At 48.3% G+C, this 21,709-nt stretch overlaps 1 protein-coding gene across 2 annotated transcripts in view; it reads right to left on the bottom strand.

The window, feature by feature from the left end:
* LOC135822292 (F-box/WD repeat-containing protein 7-like) overlaps window positions 1–21,552 on the bottom strand; it is a 35,500-nt gene extending 13,948 nt beyond the window's left edge. The window contains exons 1-17 of one of the 2 annotated variants that reach the window (XM_065335028.1): window positions 20,934–21,552; window positions 18,942–19,007; window positions 18,145–18,318; window positions 16,403–16,486; window positions 16,003–16,065; window positions 13,204–14,162; window positions 12,807–12,903; window positions 11,465–11,525; window positions 10,363–10,445; window positions 9,593–9,691; window positions 8,851–8,929; window positions 7,512–7,644; window positions 6,706–6,774; window positions 4,391–4,526; window positions 3,705–3,736; window positions 3,350–3,434; window positions 2,742–2,867 (exon numbers count right to left, since the gene is read on the bottom strand). In XM_065335028.1, coding sequence (XP_065191100.1) covers window positions 2,742–2,867; window positions 3,350–3,434; window positions 3,705–3,736; window positions 4,391–4,526; window positions 6,706–6,774; window positions 7,512–7,644; window positions 8,851–8,929; window positions 9,593–9,691; window positions 10,363–10,445; window positions 11,465–11,525; window positions 12,807–12,903; window positions 13,204–14,162; window positions 16,003–16,065; window positions 16,403–16,486; window positions 18,145–18,318; window positions 18,942–19,007; window positions 20,934–21,164 — 2,577 coding nt within the window. In that variant the 5' untranslated portion in view covers window positions 21,165–21,552. The remainder of the gene's footprint in view (window positions 1–2,741; window positions 2,868–3,349; window positions 3,435–3,704; window positions 3,737–4,390; window positions 4,527–6,705; window positions 6,775–7,511; window positions 7,645–8,850; window positions 8,930–9,592; window positions 9,692–10,362; window positions 10,446–11,464; window positions 11,526–12,806; window positions 12,904–13,203; window positions 14,163–16,002; window positions 16,066–16,402; window positions 16,487–18,144; window positions 18,319–18,941; window positions 19,008–20,933) is intronic. The other variant, XM_065335036.1, reaches the window with a different exon arrangement.
* Between the last annotated feature and the right edge of the window lie 157 nt (window positions 21,553–21,709).

The raw sequence follows: 21,709 nt of genomic DNA, 5'->3' as shown, positions 1-21,709 counted from the left end.
ATCCATTGGAACCACAAGCAAACGGTACTGCATCCATTGGAAGCACAAGCAAACGGTACTGCATCCATTGGAACTACAAGCAAACGGTACTGCATCCATTGGAACTACAAGCAAACGGTACTGCATCCATTGGAACTACAAGCAAACGGTACTGCATCCATTGGAAGCACAAGCAAACGGTACTGCATCCATTGGAACTACAAGCAAACGGTACTGCACCCATTGGAACTACAAGCAAACGGTACTGCATCCATTGGAACTACAAGCAAACGGTACTGCATCCATTGGAACTACAAGCAAACAGTACTGCATCCATTGGAACTACAAGCAAACGGTACTGCATCCATTGGAACTACAAGCAAACGGTACTGCATCCATTGGAACTACAAGCGAACGGTACTGCATCCATTGGAACTACAAGCAAACAGTACTGCATCCATTGGAACTACAAGCAAACGGTACTGCATCCATTGGAACTACAAGCAAACAGTACTGCATCCATTGGAACTACAAGCAAACGGTACTGCATCCATTGGAACTACAAGCAAACAGTACTGCATCCATTGGAACTACAAGCAAACGGTACTGCATCCATTGGAAGCACAAGCAAACGGTACTGCATCCATTGGAACTACAAGCAAACAGTACTGCATCCATTGGAACTACAAGCAAACGGTACTGCATCCATTGGAACTACAAGCAAACAGTACTGCATCCATTGGAACTACAAGCAAACGGTACTGCATCCATTGGAACTACAAGCAAACAGTACTGCATCCATTGGAACTACAAGCAAACAGTACTGCATCCATTGGAACTACAAGCAAACGGTACTGCATCCATTGGAACTACAAGCAAACGGTACTGCATCCATTGGAACTACAAGCAAACCGTACTGCATCCATTGGAACTACAAGCAAACGGTACTGCATCCATTGGAAGCACAAGCAAACGGTACTGCATCCATTGGAACTACAAGCAAACCGTACTGCATCCATTGGAACTACAAGCAAACGGTACTACATCCATTGGAAGCACAAGCAAACAGTACTGCATCCATTGGAAGCACAAGCAAACGGTACTGCATCCATTGGAAGCACAAGCAAACGGTACTGCATCCATTGGAACTACAAGCAAACGGTACTGCACCCATTGGAAGCACAAGCAAACGGTACTGCATCCATTGGAACTACAAGCAAACGGTACTGCATCCATTGGAACTACAAGCAAACGGTACTGCACCCATTGGAAGCACAAGCAAACGGTACTGCATCCATTGGAACTACAAGCAAACCGTACTGCATCCATTGGAAGCACAAGCAAACGGTACTGCATCCATTGGAAGCACAAGCAAACGGTACTGCATCCATTGGAACTACAAGCAAACAGTACTGCATCCATTGGAACTACAAGCAAACGGTACTGCATCCATTGGAACTACAAGCAAACGGTACTGCATCCATTGGAACTACAAGCAAACCGTACTGCATCCATTGGAACTACAAGCAAACGGTACTGCATCCATTGGAAGCACAAGCAAACGGTACTGCATCCATTGGAACTACAAGCAAACCGTACTGCATCCATTGGAACTACAAGCAAACGGTACTACATCCATTGGAAGCACAAGCAAACGGTACTGCATCCATTGGAAGCACAAGCAAACGGTACTGCATCCATTGGAAGCACAAGCAAACGGTACTGCATCCATTGGAACTACAAGCAAACGGTACTGCACCCATTGGAAGCACAAGCAAACGGTACTGCATCCATTGGAACTACAAGCAAACGGTACTGCATCCATTGGAACTACAAGCAAACGGTACTGCACCCATTGGAAGCACAAGCAAACGGTACTGCATCCATTGGAACTACAAGCAAACCGTACTGCATCCATTGGAAGCACAAGCAAACGGTACTGCATCCATTGGAAGCACAAGCAAACGGTACTGCATCCATTGGAACTACAAGCAAACAGTACTGCATCCATTGGAACTACAAGCAAACGGTACTGCATCCATTGGAACTACAAGCAAACGGTACTGCATCCATTGGAACTACAAGCAAACCGTACTGCATCCATTGGAAGCACAAGCAAACGGTACTGCATCCATTGGAAGCACAAGCAAACCGTACTGCATCCATTGGAACTACAAGCAAACAGTACTGCATCCATTGGAACTACAAGCAAACCGTACTGCATCCATTGTGTTGTTCATTGTACTAGGGTAAACAGGTCTGCATGCTCGGATGGAAGTCAACGACCACCGTGCTAGTGGTTTCGGCGAGTAGACTGATTTACTGCATGCCCTCAGCCTCCACTATAGAGCTCAAAGCCTTGGAGGTTGTTATAGTGGATCTTCAGATCGAAGCAGCCGGATACATAGTTATTATCAATGATAGAATTGAGTCACTCAAGTTCTGCTCAGTAAGACCAACCATGGAGTACAGACTTCTTCACTTGTACTTCGAGTAGTGCATTGCTAGAACTACACTGTACATGTATAACAACGTTAGAACCTCCCAGGCTGTTGCACACACCTCTCACAACTAAATACACTTCCTCGTACTCTGTACATATTCATTCTGGCTCAACTGTTCAATATAAGGCGTGCAATCAGGACACCTTTTTTCAACAGAGCAGATGCACCTAGTACGCAGGACATGTGCATGTGCCCTATCGAGATGCGCCACTGTCTAAACCATGCATTGTGCAGTTGATCCATTGTGGCACGCCTTACCGAGTCTCTGCTGCCTGTGTACGCGCGGGTAGCCTTGTTGCTCAGCTGCACTGCATATACTTCACCCTTGTGACCTCTCAGTACACACCGTGGCAGGTTGGGGCAGCGCACATCAAATACGTACGCCTGCGTGCAAAGGGAGCATAACAAAAAGACCAGAATAATAATATGACGGTAGGAAGGTGACTTTAGTACTTACTTTACACCAAACCTCAAGGACACAGTAATAATACGTCTTTCAGAAGTCAGAACCACTCATGCTTTGCAAGGCGGGAGGGATACGTGCGTGCACGCAGTAGGTTCTATCAGAAGGTCTCCTGAAATTTCTTGCATTGCACCACACACGTAACCTACAGAGCCTGTTAGGTGTCAGCTCAGTAGTCGAGGCTGGCGTCAGACAAGCAGAAAAAGTCCCGCAACAGCCCATACCCCGCAGACCTACACTTACCTACACTTACCTACACTTACCTACACTTAACTACACTTAACCACACTTAACTACAACAATAGTACTACCCAATCGGCTGTACACATGCAGCTAGCTGTTGTGACCGTCTAGGCCGAATAAGTAGTACCCATGGCTGTCAGCACATTCATGAACTGCTTACATGGTGATTCTTGCAGCCGATGATCATCCGCTCTGCCTTGATCTGCATGCAGTAGATTGTTCCTGCGCGATGCACCTTGACAGTTCTGTGTATGGCATGCATACAGGACATTTCAGGCATTCTTTGAGATACATAGGTGTTTACGTGTAATAGTGTGTGCATACGATCCAGTACAAACTGTTTCTAAGAACGTGCAATAAGATCTCAGCCAGGATGCTCAAAGAGAAGAACTTCCCAGCCCGACCTCTTGGAAACGACTTTCTTGGGCGCGACTCTACTGTAAATGCTTGCCGGTGTTTGAGTCTCTATTTCCATGTGCACATGTGCCGCACAAGCCAGTATCTTATGTTCTTACTTTGCTATAGTCTTGGTTGTCCAGCTCCAGTACTGCATGAGGACACACACACACACACACACGCACACACACACACACACACACACACACACACACACACACACACACACACACACGTGCACACATACACACGTGAGATATTTGCATGAACTGAAAGCACTCAGCTCAGTGAGCTGGTTCAGAGTAACGATCAAACCAAAAATGGACAAATGGGATTTAGCGGGTTCCGCATTCCAGCTCTTCATGTGTATTTTGTAATTTGTGTATGGTGCTTGCACTGTTGATAATGCACCGTGTACATATGTCTCCCTACCTCCCCAACACAAGTGCGTGCACACGCATACCGTAATGTCGCATACAAAAGCAGGTGCTTACGGCCGTATAAGCCGATGTCAGTGCTAGGCGTCTATTCAAGTCAGGCTTCTATTCAAACCGCGTACCGGTATCTCTATGTGGGTCAAACCAGGCGTATGCGCTGACAGTGTATCTAAAAAATCAGTCTTGTATTCAAAACAGGCTTCTACTATGATACAAGACAGGCTTTTATACAAGACACTACAGTATGTGCCCACACACATACAAATCTAAAGAACATGGCTCAATTTCCCAGAAAAATTATCTTATTTATAGTGATTGTGCTGAGAGAGATGACTGAAGTGGCAAGCAGCAATTCTGACTGAGCTTACTCGTAGACAGCCGTCCGAGTAGCCACCAATGACAACCTGCATCCCAAACAGTGCCACACACCAGCAGTTGGTATGCTTATCCGGCACAAACCGATGCAAGACTGTCCACTTGAAGCAGCTGCTGATGTCCAACACCCTGGATATCAGTAGCAAGAACGCCAGCAACCAAAACAATATTTAAAAAGTATTACCCCCAGACGAATAGTGAATGGGGGGGGGGGGAGGGGGCATGTTCATTTGTGGCACCAGTAACAATACTCCACCGATGACTGTACATGTTCAATGCAGCAGTATGGTGTTTAAACTGGATGCTCATCTTGGAGGGGAGCGAAACCCTTCTAAAAGTCTGTGGTAGTTAACACGCATGCACTCGCTATTGCAGATCAGTGGAGAGCACACATCATATGGAGGATTCATGGAGTGCTGGGCAACCGAATCTGGCATGTGATAATCATGTAGGATAGTCCACGCACGAGGTGCAGCCCATGAAATGGGCACCCATGAACTAGGCGGAGTGTGGACGGCCAGTATGATAGTGTGTATGTATGTCCACGCACAAAGTGCAGCCCATGAAATGGACGGAGTGTGGACGGCCCACGCACGAAGTGCAATGCCCGTTAGGAGGCAGGCGTGTGGGCGTATGAGTGTGATGGCCAAAGGCCGTGGTAGATTGCCAGATGAGAGAAGATAGCTGGCCCAGCACTCCTATTTATTTCGTCTTTTATGAATTCTGATACCTGTGTTGAATCAAGGATATCAAAATTATTCATAGATGGGGAGAGGTGGGTGGGTGAGAAAGGAACAAACCGGTGTTCTTCTCACGACCCAAGCAAAGAAAATATGAAGTAGTGAAGTGGCCAGCGCAAAGTATTGGTGTATGCGTTATGGGTTCAAACTCCGATGAATGCTGCAGCCGCATATGGCCGGTTGGCTGGCGAGTTCAGGTGAGTTCCGGCGTACGCATGTTACATGTGTTGTCCCTGCCCTTTTGGAGGGTCTGTGCCCCTTTTGGCACGTGTGTTCGGACCGCGCGCGGACTGCGCAGGTTGCGCATGCTTGCTTAATTATCGTACGCATTCTTGTTGTTGTGCGCATGCTTGCATAATTATCGTACGCTTTCTTGTTGTTTTGGGTGCCTTCTTCCTGAGACTCTCCTTGGAGTAAGACTAAAATAATCTGTCCTCTGAGTGTGGCGTATGTGTGATGTAAGACTAAGAGAGTAACCGGAGGGGGCTATCGTCGAGGCTAAAAAAAACCGACGACACATGCAACCGCGGCGTGCATGTACGTGTTGCTTGACATGCATCAATGAATAGCGTGGGATATGCGGGCACTTTGGAGGCCGCTGGAGTGCGTGTGAAGCGGTGGCTTGTGCAATGTGTTAAAGGGGAAGTTAAGGCAAAAACTAAAATTTCACCAGTTGTACTCTTCGGGGTGCTGAGTCGAATGGTCTTTGTCCGAGAAAGCTGAGACGCTCCCTTCCTACTTGAATCCCAATCGAACTCGCGCACTTCCACCGAAACTGGGTGACTGCGCCCTACTAGATGGGGATTTGTATGCAAAATGTCACTAAAAGCGCCATTTCGTTCTTATAAAAGCACGGATGACCGCGATTGGCCCATATGTTGTAGTCTTTTGGACGCTGAGTCGACTGGTTTTGGTCCGAAAAGGCTGCGATGCAGCGTTCCTCCTTTATTCCCAATCGAACATGGTTGAACAAGCGGTCACGTGCTCCTGGGTGCCCAAATCACCTGGTCACCACGCCAGCAGGCGACAACTTTCACACCAAGGTTCAACTCGAGTGACAGGACTGCACCCAAAAAAGGTCAAACAGGCTAGTAAGTTGTACCCTGCAGGCACGGTGACCAGGTGACTGGTGTACGCAGGAGCACGTGACCGCTTGTTCAACCGTGTTCGATTGGGAATAAAGGAGGAACGCTGCATCGCAGCCTTTTCGGACCAAAACCAATCGACTCAGCGTCCAAAAGACTACAACATATGAGCCAATCGCGGTCATCCATGCTTTTATAAGAACGAAATGGCGCTTTTAGTGACATTTTGCATACAAATCCCCATCTAGTAGGGCGCAGTCACCCAGTTTCGGTGGAAGTGCGCGAGTTCGATTGGGATTCAAGTAGGAAGGGAGCGTCTCAGCTTCCTCGGACCACGACCATTCGACTCAGCACCCCGAAGACTACAACTGGTGAAATTTTAATTTTTGCCTTAACTTCCCCTTTAACCTACATTACCGCAAGCTCTCATGTTCTATCAAACAATGAAACCCTCATCAGAACACAATAGCGGCAATCGCTTACGCCACTGAGCCATCATGGCAGGCTGTTGCCAACAGGTTACGCTCTTCGTCCACATTGAAGCCAAGAATTCTGTGTGAGCAGTTGCCAGAAGGCACATTCAGACGACAGGCAAGAGCAAGGAAATAAGAGAGCGGCTAGATGTAGGAGGTGTGGGTGTTGCCCTGTGGGCAGGGGAGTGGGTGTGGGAGTGGGTGTGGGTGTGGGTGTGGGCAGGGGTGTGGGTGTGGCATTCATCACATGACTGCATGTTCACGGTCCTGTACTCTCAGGCAAAAACAACGTGGGCAACGAGTTTGCATTAGCAGCTACTGTAAAAGCAGAAATTTTCGGTAGTGTAATATTTTCGGTATTCTCCAAAATGGGCGGTTCTGTAGAGGGAAATTTTCGGTAAAACCCGTTCTCCAGGGAAGTGTACTAGTACTACATGTATACAATATCATCGGTTGTACCGAAATTTTCGGTGTGTTTTATTTTCGGTAAAAATTGTCGGCACAGAAGTTACCGAAAATAAAACACCACCGAAAATTTCTGCTTTTACAGTATGGCATTGGGGATCTTGTATGCATGTACTCAAGTTTCAATGACTTCCTTTGTCACTGAGGGAATGAGAATGCCGCCATGCATGCATGACAATGAGCACACACATATGCACACATGCACACACGCACGCACGCACGGACACACACACACACACACACACGCACGCACGCACGCACACACATACACACCTGACATACCTATTTATCACCGGCACACTCACATTGAGCCTATGCCACTATAATGTAATTATACTAAGCTCGTCTCACCTGCTGCGATGCACCTTCATTCTAGTATACTGGATGAGAGGCTTGTTCCAATGGTGCACTACACGCTCAATACGCATTGCCAGGTTCAGCCAGTTTGGATCACGGTGCTGCTGCTGGAACTGAACACTCACACCTGCAATGTACCGTGAGGTTCGGGACAGGCATGGAGTCAGTGAAGCAAACAATAACCTCACACTTAGACCAACACCACCCCCTCCCCCCCCCCCCCCCGGCCTTACGGAAGAACACCCCCCCCCCCCCACACACACACATGCACATGCACATGTACACACACACATGCAGACACACACACACGCACATGCAAGGGTATAGCAAGAAGGGCATGTTGATGTGTGCAATAAATGCTAGCGACAGACACGTGGGCCGGATCACAATTTTAAAAGTTCCGGTCACTGTTAGAATGTCAACAAGCAGCGGTTCAATACTCATGGCATGAACCAGTTATAGTCTAAAACACCTTGAACCATGGAAGTTGATATTGCTCCACTAATACCCCCCCCCCCTGCCTCCCATTCACCCTTACATCCACTAATACCCCCCCCCCCCTCCCCGGCCCTGCCTCCCATCCACCCGTACACTAATAAAAAGCACATTAGTCATTAGTTAGAGGGTGGCTCAGTTTTCTCACTGTGTGATGCTATGAGATGATCACGTTCATCTGGCTAGTTAGCCAATCTCGCTGGTTGTAAGATGCGGTATCCTGCTACTGGCTCACCGCCTCCTGATTACTGAGAGCATGTGCATGTAATCTCCATTGGCTTGAACTACCTCTTCAGGTGCTGTTTTGATTGATCACCCCTCCCCCCCCCCCCCAAACACACAGATACATTCTAGATGTCCACTGAGGCTCTAAAATGTCTCACCATACATTCTATGACCAGCTTTGAAATGTTCAAGTTGCAAGATGACATCACCCCAAACCCAGCACACACACACGTGACAGTGTTCAGCATGTGCATCAGTGCACTCTGCACACCACACAGGGCGTCACAGGACAGTGCCGGGGAGTGGTATGACTGGGGTCCGGGAGTGTCCCGCGGGAGGGGGAGGGGGGATCGGATTTTTGGCCAATAGAGCACGTTTTAGCGCTCTACAGGCGCTCTGGGCGGACCATCCTGGACGCAAAGTGGTACGTACGACCATGGTCGTACTGGTGATGCCGTGTGTGATGCCATGGTCGTACTGGTGATGCCGTGTGTGATGCCGTGTGTGATGCCGTGTGTGATGCCCCTGCCACACTCTGCACTCTGCACTCTGCAGTAGAGAGTCACATGTGATCCCACTTATAAATTATGATATCGTTTATCACCATACTGACCTGTTTGTCTGGACAATTCCTTGTATTTGAACCACCACACGTCGGTAGAGAACGCTACACGGTGCCAGCGCTTGCATACCTGTCACGCATGCACAGCACCAAGAAATGACAAAACTGCTCAGTACACACACGTACACGCACACACGCACAGGCGGTAAATACGTGTTAAAAGTGCCCAATGGTGCAATCAAGTAGTTACTAGCTACTGTAGATTGTGGGGATGAGACACGAAGCTTGAATAGCCGAAACCACGCAGTCTGCCTTCTTGTGCAGGGGAAGAATTACTCTCATACAGGGTCACATGTGTCTGCTTTGGACTTGTCCAGTGTTGGTGAAGTAAAGGTGCAAGTGCTCCGGCAACGACATGCAGACTAACACATGCACCGTGTGTATGCAGCAACAGCTATGTGACTGGCATGATGTGCACCCCTTGAAACCTGGTCATTACAACCTTTGTTCAGCATGTCCATGTTTGGAGCAAATAGCCTAGAGTTTTCAGTTCAGTGTCTGCTGTGAAGCCAGAATTGATTGCCAGTGTGGAAAATCCCACTTGTACTTGTAGCTAGCTGTAGCCATTTAGCTGTATGGCTGTCCAATTACAAACCTACTCCTACAGATGTAAGTCCAAACTGTTTCAAGAATATTTCGACCATGCACCCCCCCCCCCCCCCCTTCCCCTAACAAGGTGAACCAATGACACCCCTACAATAGCCGTGTAGCTATCACTACCAGTGCAATGTACCTGGCTGGCAATGCGCAGCTCATCCGGTGTGAGGTACTGCAGGATGCACACGGCTAGGTGACTTGGCAGCAGAGAAACGAAATCACAGTATGTGTACGGCTGTAGGTAGGAGAGAGAGAGAGAGAGAGAGAGAGAGAGAGAGAGAGAGAGAGAGAGAGAGAGAGAGAGAGAGAGAGAGAGAGAGAGAGGGAGGGAGGGAGGGAGGGAGGGAGGGAGGGAGGGAGAGAGAGAGGGAGGGAGGGAGGGAGGGAGGGAGGGAGGGAGGGAGGGAGGGAGGGAGGGAGAGAGTGTGTGAGAGAGAGAGAGAGAGAGAGAGAGAGAGAGAGGGAGGGAGAGAGAGGGAGGGAGAGAGAGAGAATATTATAACACCAACACTTGTACCAGCAGGACTGATCTCTGGGAGTCTCACAACCGGCATAGTTCTTGTATGAATTGATAGGCATGGTACCTCCATGGTTCCAAGCCTGGCTCCAGTATCCAGCCCAGGATACCGGCACTCCCACTGGCCCAGCGTACACCGTACAATCGTTCACCTAGTCCTTCACTCTAAAGCCAAAGCACGTGACTAGATCTTTAAAAACCCACTTTTTCACAGGGTTCAGCGTTCAGCCATGCTTTCCAGGCACACATGCATGTACATTTTCATAGGGGTAGGACAACACATTTCACTCGGCAGCAACAGCAAACCACCAGAGTTGGAGATGATAGTGGCATCAGCGTAACACGTTCATGCAGCAAACTGGACATTTCATGAGCAGGCACATCCTTACAACAATGGAAAAGACAATGTAGAAGAGCTCGCGTGCATCCAGCTGTGTCAATATCAGGTAGATCGCCTGTTCTTGCTCAGTTTCTGCATTCAAGATTGGAACAGACATGTGCCATGTGGACAGATAGCAGAAGACATGTGCCGTGTGGACAGATAGCAGAAGACATTCCTTCACAAGCAGGAGAGGAGCCAAGCAATCATATTTCCGATTCGAAATCGGCAACCATAGCTGTCTCCATGTGCAAACACTCGCTACAATCATAACGTAGAGCTTGAAGCTGTACGTTTCGGTAACAAATGTTCCGGTAACAAATGTTCCGGTAACAAATGTTCCGGTAACAAATGTTCCGGTAACAAATGTTCCGGTAACAAATGTTCCGGTAACAAATGTTCCGGTAACAAATGTTCCGGTAACAAATGTTCCGGTAACAAATGTTCCGGTAACAAATGTTCCGGTAACAAATGTTCCGGTAACAAATGTTCCGGTAACAAATGTTCCGGTAACAAATGTTCCGGTAACAAATGTTCCGGTAACAAATGTTCCGGTAACAAATGTTCCGGTAACAAATGTTCCGGTAACAAATGTTCCGGTAACAAATGTGTTCCGGTAACAAATGTTCCGGTAACAAATGTTCCGGTAACAAATGTTCCGGTAACAAATGTTCCGGTAACAAATGCCGCTTTCTGTCAGAGTATTACTGGTACATGTGCCTGTACAACAGGTTTATGATCAGTATAGTCAGTATAGCCAGTATAGTGGCTTGAAGTCAGCCCCCGCCAACCTGAATACCATCCTACGTCAGCCACAGTGCAGAGCATGCAGCCACAGTGCAGAGCATGCAGCCACAGTGCAGAGCATGCAGCCACAGTGCAGAGCATGCAGCCACAGTGCAGAGCATGCAGCCACAGTGCAGAGCATGCAGCCACAGTGCAGAGCATGCAGCCACAGTGCAGAGCATGCAGCCACAGTGCAGAGCATGCAGCCACAGTGCAGAGCATGCAGCCACAGTGCAGAGCATGCAGCCACAGTGCAGAGCATGCAGCCACAGTGCAGAGCTATAACCACTATACACACAGTCAAGACTGCAGTGCCGTGCTCGTACCCGTCCAAGATGAGATGTACCGGTGCAGCAGTGTCTTGCCATTAGCAGGAAGCCTGGAATGCTGCGGCGATGAACACACACACATACACACACACACACACACGCACGCACGCACGCACGCACGCACGCGCACGCACGCACGTACGCACGCACGCACGCACGCGCGCACACACACACACACACCGCGCACGCACGCACCCACGCACGCACACACACACACACACACACACACACACACACAATGATTAGGACACATGTCAGGTAAAGGCAGTCCATACAGGTTACACAGGGCACATTGCAAAGAAACCCATGTTAAGGTGATCGCGTGTGGTCACATAGGCAGGTCACGGGTCTTTTCTAAAATACTACAAGTAGGTGTGGACACGTGGGTTGGGAACCTGGCATGGCCAGTCTCTATGGTCCTTATGCACGTTGTACAGATGTACAAAGTTCTGTACTAGGGTCGTAGGTAGGTGTGTACATACCCGGTTGGGTGTTCATTGTGTGCTATACATGCGCATTTGACCAATTTAGTCTCATAATTCATGGCAAACAATCGCTTTTCCAGCTTCTTCACTTTGGGATTGAACTAACTAGCTAGATCTCTTCCGGAAAAAAAGTTTTCGTATGAAATGCCTTCATGGCCCATTTCACAGTGGAATGAGCAGTAAACACAATAGGGTCCTGCACATTCAACACCCAGCCTGCCGGGTCTACGGGATTCTACAAGATTCTACGAGATTCTACGGGATTTCGTGCATCCGTACAACGTGCATAAGGCTGGTCTTTCTACTGCAGTGCATCACTGCATCATATGGATTATGGACACATGTCGATTTCCAATCGAGAGGTTGCGGGTTCAATTCCCGGCGATTATGGTCGCACGCGTCTTTCTTCTCTTTCTCATTCTCCTACTTGTAGCTCTTCTTTCATTCTGGGCCTGGGTGGTTACCAACAGCCAGTGCATGCCGGAGTATGTGGTGTGGTGTGTGTGTGAAAAAATAAATATAGGATGAAAAAAAATGAAAAATAGGGATTCATTGCCCAGAAAAAGTCACTTCGACCAGCCGTGTGGCGTAAACCAGCCTAAAATTAGTGGCGGTAAATTCATCAGCCTTGCAAGCTGTTGAATGGTGTACTCCCAGCACAAGTTGCTATGTCTAACATAGCTTGTTCGCTATCATCGCTTCAGCGATGGGCAGGAGAATGAGTACTGCAATGAGTGCTATACACATGCAGATCGGTTTTGCTCCAATGTTAGTGCAAGCAAAGAAACTGGGCCTTCCTCTTTTCTGACCAGACCGCGGCAACACATTCTTGACACCGGTTTGTCATGACTTACATGTGACCTGTTCAAGGTTGACGATGCTTTGCCCGCTGGTGTCATCATTGCAGCACGTGACAAGGACCTTGCTGTCATCGGTTGATCTGCCTGCAGCCTAACAGTTATCACAGTGGATAAGCAGTACACTGAAGCAGTGCAGGTACCTATGCCGCTAACGTATCTACTTCAAGCAGTGAACTTGTACTAGGTAATCGGCTGGACTATTCCCAAAGTATGCAGCAATGGTAAAGCCTGATAGTTTGTAGGGACTACCTGCAAAGGCCTGTAAGCGGCGCTTTCTAGCAATCCTAACTGTTATCATCTCGGCACACTCCATATCAGAGACATCGGCACTACCGTACATACGTGAACACCATACACGATCCAGGTATTCACATTATAAAGTTCAGGATACCTTGAGGCCATGTCGCAAGAGAACCTCCCTCCTTCCGGTGTGACTGGGTGCACGATGGAGTCCTCTGGCGGCGTTCCAAGCTGTTCAAATGCGTCCGCAGCATACTTAGTCCACTCGCGGCCCTTGTGCGTACTTAGCCAGGGTGCGTGCATTCTAACCGGGTGACAGATCTCCAGATCTTCGTATTGGCCGGAGCGCTCAGCTTCCACTTCACTCAGCTGCTGCTGCAAGCCATCCGCCTTGTCTTCCTCTGCTCGTTCTGTATCACTATCATCGCAGTCACTGCTGGCACTCTCACTGTCACTTTCACTTACCCAATCGCTTTGCCGACATTTCGAGTTATTCGATCTGGCACTTGCTGCCATCACTCTGACGGGTGTCAGGCGCACACTTGGACTGAAATGGCGAGGGCAAGGTGAGGTCGAGGACGCTTCAAGATTGCCCCATCTTTGGCTTGCCGCTCGCCTTGGTGTTTGTCTTGGTGTTGTTGTTGCGCTGTGTGTGCTGTGGGGAGTACCTGTTGCCTGTGCTGCAATTGCTCTAGGTGTTGTTGCTTTCTTCACCGGCATTGGGCATGGCAGAAATGGAGGTGGGCTAGAAGGTGTCTTCCGAATTTTAGGTGTGTTAGAGGGAAGACTGGGCAGCTGCTGCTGTTGGCCAGTTTTCCTTCTATTCATGGAGGATGTGGTGAGCAGTTTAGGCTTTGTAACATGATCAGCACGACTGCCTTGGTGCAAGCTCATCATCTTCAGCTTATCCTCAGTGAACTGAAGAAGACAACGACGATCCACACCCGGAAGTCCCGTGTCGAAGGTGTCTGGCAGAACAAGGCGCAGTGTGCGCCGCTCAATGCTTGTGTCGTCGGTGAAGCGTGATTGCCACCATTTCAACTCCAGTGTCAGCTTCTCGTCCTCGGTGTGGGATGCAGCGTACAGCTTATGGTGCTCCTCGACGTCTGCCTGCAAGTACAATATGGAACAAAACCCAACATCTATAGTCATAGCCAGATGGGAAAGACAGCCTATAACAGAACAATCAAGTGACACACCCAGGCTACGTACATTTCAGCACTAACAGGGGCACCCATAATCGTAGCACCGCTTGCAGATAATCACAAAGAATGGCATTGTACACTTGTCCACGTCCCGTGTTTGTGCACAAACTACAGGTAAAGGTAAGCTATATAGCCCTGCGATCACCACCACTTCATCATACTCTACATCTACAGCTCTCCAAACAGCAGACTGTGGAACAAGGGAGGTAAAGGTAAGCTATTAGAAATAGCCCTGCGATCACCACCACTTCATCATACTCTACATCTACAGCTCTCCAAGCAGCAGACTGTGGAACAAGGGAGGTAAAGGTAAGCTATTTGAAATAGCCCTGCGATCACCACCACTTCATCATACTCTACATCTACAGCTCTCCAAGCAGCAGACTGTGGAACAAGGGAGGTAAAGGTAAGCTATCAGAAATAGCCCTGCGATCACCACCACTTCATCATACTCTACATCTACAGCTCTCCAAGCAGCAGACTGTGGAACACGGGCATGGGAAGCAGATTTCCACTGGTCTAACGGACTGTGTGATGTCAGTGTGTCACGCATCACAAAACACAATGGTTGATACAGGCATGTACATTGTATCTGCACTTGGTCAAAGTGATGATAATACCACCATAAGAACTGCCTACATGATGCAAATGAGAATATGAAAGATATGTATTTTTGCCTATTGTATCTGTTCCCCTCTTTGTCCATCACAACCGTAACATATCCCTTGTTGCTGCAAGAGCCTTGTCGTGGGTAGCACTCAATTGGTGCAGAACTTCCATCCTTCAATGAGAATAAGGAAAATCCTCAGTTAAAAATGCAGCTTACATGAAATTTCTTCTACAAGTCTACATTCCGCATACAGACCTGCAGAAGCTACATTCGTTCCAAAGTCGCATTTGACTGCTCTTAATGATAGCTTGCATAGACCTCGGTCCTACCGGTAGGACCTACCGGTAGGACCATCATACACAGACATGCTGCATGGCCTATGTTCTAACATTGACCTAAAGCTTGACCCTAAACTGTTGCTCCGAGGGCAGGGGCTAATGAAGGAGTCCACAAATTTTAGACGTGATCGCACAAGGCATACTACGAAATTCCATGGTAACAGCCTATGGTAACCATGGAAACAGAGTATGGAATTATGCATTCCACTGCCTTGGCAGGCTAATAGAAACATTAGGACCTCACCACGATTGATGTGCCATGGTCAAAATTCACTTTGGACAGAGTTGCTAGCGCTCCGACAGGGGTATGTGCGGCCATTTTGACAATTGATAAAATTGCGCATATGCAATGCACTGGACATAGCCTTGCATTTTGCGCCATTATTTTTCCTGACAAAGACCTCATCTCAACAATTGTTTCAAGAAATTTCTCAACCAAAAGCACTTTTGCAGCGCGATTTCTTGGGTCCTACCGGTAGGACCCGTGGTCCTACCGGTAGGACGGTATGCAAGCTATCATTAAAGAGCGCCAACTTCTGTGTCAGGAGCTGGAACTGTGCGTTTGCACTGCTCCAGGACCTAGGTTAAGTAGTAGTAATCGGTGCATGCTTTTTTACTCCCAGGTTGCCATGGTTATGCTCTATGCCTGATCTCTTTCCAACTCCAGTCAATGTCCAGTCACAGGCCTTTTTCTTTCCTTTTTTCCCCGCAAAGCATTGGTCCGGGGCAGCGTCCACCGGACCAGCTCCCGTGCCCCCTGCTAAAATGAAGGCACAATACTGAGCCTGACAGTTTACCTCAGTGCTTAGATAGGCCATGTCCTCGTGCTGGGGATGGTACGGACGAGTTGAGAGGGATTTCTAAATTGGAGAAAGGCAACAAAGAATAAGAATACATGTAGTATCCCATGATCACATTGCTTTCAAGTACATGTCACAAGTACAATTAGCTGTACATGTAGCTGTACATGTAGCTGTAGCTAATCCAGAAATGATTTTTCATGAAAGCGTATCTGTGAATCCCCATTGAGTATAGCAGAAGCAAGAAAACCAGCATACACTGTTTAAAACCGAGGTGCGAAAGTGCACATCCAACGGAAATGGCTACAATAAACAGAGTGCAAGGTCGATGTCAATCACGCGGCTTCATCGTGTCATCCTCATCATCTTATTCATGCCGGGCCGTATTGACGGTTACCTTCAGCATTGCCCTCCTTCTCTCTCGCTGAGCGCTTGTCAGTCTCGGATCCTTGTCAATACTCTTCACTCCCGACACTGCCTCCTGCAAACGTACAACGACATACATGTACATGCACGGCCGTATATACATACGAATGACTGATGTGAGCGGTACATGTACAGTTTACGGATTCTCCAGAAGCCAAGTGGATGCCTATCGAAGGAAATCTCCCAGGAAGGAAAGTTGAGAGGACAGATGGCTATGCCATGAGGAAGAGAGGAACATTGTAGTATGCCATCAACATAAGGGAGCATCTCATAAGTTCGCATTTTGTTTCTAAACGTAACGCATTTCGAAACGGGGGTAGGGGGGGTAGCGCCCTTTTCGAATAGAAAAATGACTGTTCGCACATTTTCTGGAACTGTACAATCTGCTACCATGCTAGATCCCTGCAGCAAATGAGTGTGTTTAGGTGGAGATCTAGCTGTGTTTGCAGATCAGCTAACCCTTGCATTGCATGCATGCAGGCTACTCAGAGGTGTCAAATGTCACACCAGGCTGATCAAACCGTGTACATGTACATGTACCTGGCCAGCGTTTACAGCAGTACAGCTAGCAGTACAGTTGTTGTGGAGGAACTATGTTTATGAGCGTGTACATGTCATTGATTCTACTTGTACTCAGTAAATGCGGTACTACTGTATGCCATTCACGACCGCTCTAGCAAAACATTCATATCCATGTACATGATTGTACAATCATGTACATAAGCATACCATAGCATGGACGTGTACATGTAGTATACAGTAGATAAACACAGAAAATGTGCGATAAGACTTTAGAATAGAGGGGGGAGGTAGGGGGGTAAAGTCTATTCGAAATGCGTTATGTTTGCAAAATAAATGCGAACTTATGAGATGCTCCCTAACAAGCTGATATCGGAAGCATGTTTTCAAATCGCAGCTAGCTTAACAATATTATGCCCAGACGTTCTACCATAAGACAGCCAGACCTCTCTAAACTGAACTACATGAACTATCTTTCCCTACAATAATGGATATCATGCTGATAACTTCGGCAAGAGAAGTGATCATCTAAACCATGCTACACACACACACACACACACACACACGCACGCACATGCACACACACACACACACACACACACACACACACACACACACACACACACACACACACACACATACGCACGCACGCACGCACGCACACACGCACACACACACACACACACACACACACACACACACACACACACACACACACACACACACACACACACACATGGAGTGACATACACAGTGACACGAACACATATACACACACGCGCGCGCGCACACGCGCAGTGTCATGTGTAATGCCATTATACACAACTGACAAAAACCTGTAGTGAGAGACATTCTGCTGTTCAGTGAAGTAGTGGGGTAAATGAGGGGGGATAACCACCACCTCCGGCTCGTCAAACCAGCAGCAGAAAATCATTGTTCATTCATATCTGACAAACAATGCAGTCCTTGCTGCTGGAATCCCACAATAGGGATAGCACTGTCGGCTTTGCACGTAATATGGATAGCACTGTCGGTGTTGGCCATGAAAATGACAGTAATGCTAACACTGCAAGAGAGGCTGGTCTTCCGCAAGGTTCTACATGTACTGGAAGGCTCCTACGAGTACGTGCACAACTACGAGTACGTGCACAATACCATGAACAATTACCCCCCCCCCCCACCGTTGTCACTCACTCTGCATATTTTTGGCTGTCTGATGAGCCATGCTCTGTATGCAGCATTGTACTTGGTCATTTCCTCCGCCTGCTTCTGCCCACGCTCCGGAAGGTAGACGGGCATGAAGCGACTGCCGGGATAGGCACGCTCAGCCATTATCAACATGTCCTTCATGTGTAGCGGATACAGCAGCTAACAGTTAAGCAAACACACACACACACACACGGAGTGAGGTCAAACTACTGGCACCATCACCATCTACTGGATATACATGCAGCTTGAGCATAGTGCTTCAATAGAAGTGCAAGTACGATGAGCGGACCTGCGTGACCAAGGCTTAATCAGGTATGCCCCATGAATACCAGTCACATTTGAGCAACTGGGATGTACAAACACATCACTGTGTCCTCGTGATCAGTGGCCTTTAAACTGTAAATGTGCTCAAACGAATCATGGCCTACCAGGTAACGAGGCCCTCGGGACCATTCATGTGTGAAGGAGGACATGAGAAGCGAGGTCTGACTCTGCTGACTCTGCTGACCTGTATAAACATGCACGGATCAGTGTTGGATCGATTGTCGCTTTCACCCCCCCCCCCCCCCCCCCTCTCAATGCATGTACCGGGCTATGTCTGAGGCTATGGACATGCAACAGTGAGTTGAATGTCCCTGCATGCCAATGTGTACCCAGTGTCCCTGCATGCTGATGTGTACCCAGTGTCCCTGCATGCTGATGTGTACCCAGTGTCCCTGCATGCTGATGTGTACCCAGTGTCCCTGCATGCATGTGTACCCAGCTGCTCTAGCAAAACCTACCATGGCCAAGGATCGCCGCTGCTCCGAGGACATGTGCTTCAGTAGCTGCTTTAGCAGAGCACATCTCTGCAAAGTGGAACACAACGTAGTGCCATAAGCACACACAGACACACACAGACACACACACACACACACACACACACACACACACACACACACACACACACACACACACACACACACAAACACTTTATGACTGGTTTGAAGACTGCCAAAAGCCGAAACCATGCCTACAAGTTACAACTAACACAACAATATTCGTGACAGTAGTCGCCATTTTGACCAAAAACCAGAGGCATGCAAACCAAGTGCACTCACAAAGTCATGGGCCACATGCTAGTCATGACGTTTGCTTGCACTTCTAAGTATACAATTTATACTAGATGGCATGTACAGTCAAACCTCCTTAGGACGAACACTGATAAAGCGAACTTTCCTTTAGTACGAACTACCAATCCTATGGTTGGCCAGGCATCATATCAAGTCATAATTATTCGTTTACGACGAACTCTGTACGGCAAACTTTCGTGAAGACGAACTAATTTCAAGCGTGATTTGAACAAAATCAGCGTGTAGAACGAACTTTCGGTCCCTGTGAGTGCGCTGGCTGTATTTTTTTTCCTATAGGCGAGGCCTCTTGTACTGGCAAAACATGTTACAAGGCGGAGGACATGCTGTCATGAATTCATTGCACATTGTACTTACCTGTGGCTGGGTTATGTTATGAAAAAAACGTTTTACATTTGCCACAGCATGCACCCTCACATAAATACAATCCATATGATATGCAAAGTTGAACTCGTAACATTTTGTCCTTCTCCTTATTCACCATATGATATGCATATCATTTTTTTGTCAGATCTGGATAAGAAGAACTCTGGATAAGACAAACTAACTTGTTCGGTCCCTTGAAGTTCGTCCTAACCAGGTTTGACTGTAGTATTAGTGAACTTCTGTTATAAAGAACTGATTCTCCTGCACAATGGTGTTTGTAATATCAGGAGTCAACTGTACTAATTTTGCACCGGCCTGTGCATGATAGTACATGTAAATACAGGGTTGCATGCAACCCTGCTTTGGGTTCAACTCTCGGCTGGTCACTTGGCACTGCTTGCTAGCGTAACGGCTGGTCACTTGGCACCGCTTGCTAGCGTAACGGCTGGTCACTTCGCACTGCTTGCTAGCGAAACCTTTTGAACCAAGTAACGTAATGTGAAGTTCTGCCATCGCCAGCAAAGGGAGGGGTTGCACACACTCACACTCAGCAAAGGCAGGATTGCACACACTCTTAAAGATTCGGCGTGTATGCACATTCTTCTATGCGTACTACTGCTGGCAGCACAGAAGTACACAAATAGTGTGTGTGTGGGGGGGGGGGGGGGGGGGGGCAATGCCATACCGGGCGCTGCTGCCGGTGCAGCCCCCCCCCCCCCCCCCCCCCAGACCTGCGCCACACACTGGGATGTTGACTGGTGCAGCAGGGAACCGTAAGCTGACGACTCATTCAATCGCATTCCATTGAGCAGAACTGCACATGTACACGACTTATCTTACCAGGTGAAAATACCCCCTAGCTCCTCATGTGTGTGTGTGTGTGTGTGTGTGTGTGTGTGTGTGTGTATGTGTGTGAATGTGTGTGTGTGTGTGTGCTCCTCATGTGTGTGTGTGTGTATGTGTGTGAGAGAGAGAGAGGGAGGGAGAGAGGGAGTGAGTGGGATCATTTCTAACTCCACCCAGAGTGTGGGGATTTCAGGGGGTGTCAGCCGCTAGGCGGTTCAATAGTCGTCTTTCCAAGATTCCTTTTGAGTCTCTTTGTCCTCTCCCGGGGAGACCCACCTGACCAGTTTTTGCAGTGAACAAGTACAGACTCAGTGTCAGTACAGTGTGCGTGTGTGTGTGTGCGTGTGTGTGTGTGCGTGTGTGTGTGTGCGCGCGCGCGCGCGCGTGTGTGTGTGTGTGTGTGTGTGGCGTATGTGTATATCGGTCCAATACCTCGCTATGGTTCCAGTTGGTGAGCCAATGGTTGACCTCGCGTAGTTCCTGAATGAACTTGGCCGAACCGGTCGCTAGCCTACGAAAGGAGTCACCGAACGGAGACGACTCTTTTCCGTGCATTGAGCCATCGGTAACATGCAGCGATGGTCGTCCGAACGTAGGCTCCTGGCTTGCTGGCTCAGCTCGGAGTGGGCCATCATCAGGCGGCGATTCAGACGCCGTGGCCATTGCCTTGCCGCGTGCACTGACTGCAAGCTAGTCTTGTGAAACTTTACCCGGAGTCAGTGCAAAGAAGTCCGATGGAAGACCAAAACGTGCAAAGTGCGTGGTCGTTCGTATAGCCTTTTCACCACTGGATCAGTTTCCCATAATCGAGTGACAACTATTACTTACTTGATGTATTTTGCCTGAGAGGAAGATTGACTTCTACTGGCTTTATTCGTCACTCACACCAATCAGTGTAAAGATAATACACTGCCCGTGTTGTCAAGTAATAGCCGCCTGTAATTAAATATAGCTGCCTTGCTATTTCGGACATAAACTTCCTCAACCTATCGAGTGTCACTGTCAGCTTTTAGGCAAAGGAAATGATTCAAACAGTCATTGCTTTACTTCAGCCTAGGCCTTGGCAATGCGGTGTTGTTTGCTGGCACATGCAGCTGTAGTGCAAGTGCAACCCACTGGCACTGCACTGACACTGCGGCACCAGTCCATGCAGTCCCTCCATGGCAACACTGCCGTAGCTAAGGAGACGCCCCCGCCCCCCCCCCCCT

The sequence above is a fragment of the Sycon ciliatum genome, chromosome 1, assembly GCF_964019385.1.
Source record: "Sycon ciliatum chromosome 1, ocSycCili1.1, whole genome shotgun sequence".
In the NCBI taxonomy this organism is placed as follows: Eukaryota; Metazoa; Porifera; class Calcarea; order Leucosolenida; family Sycettidae; genus Sycon; species Sycon ciliatum.
The sequence above is the reverse complement of the archived record's forward strand: the minus strand, read 5'-3'. Positions and strand labels throughout refer to the sequence as shown.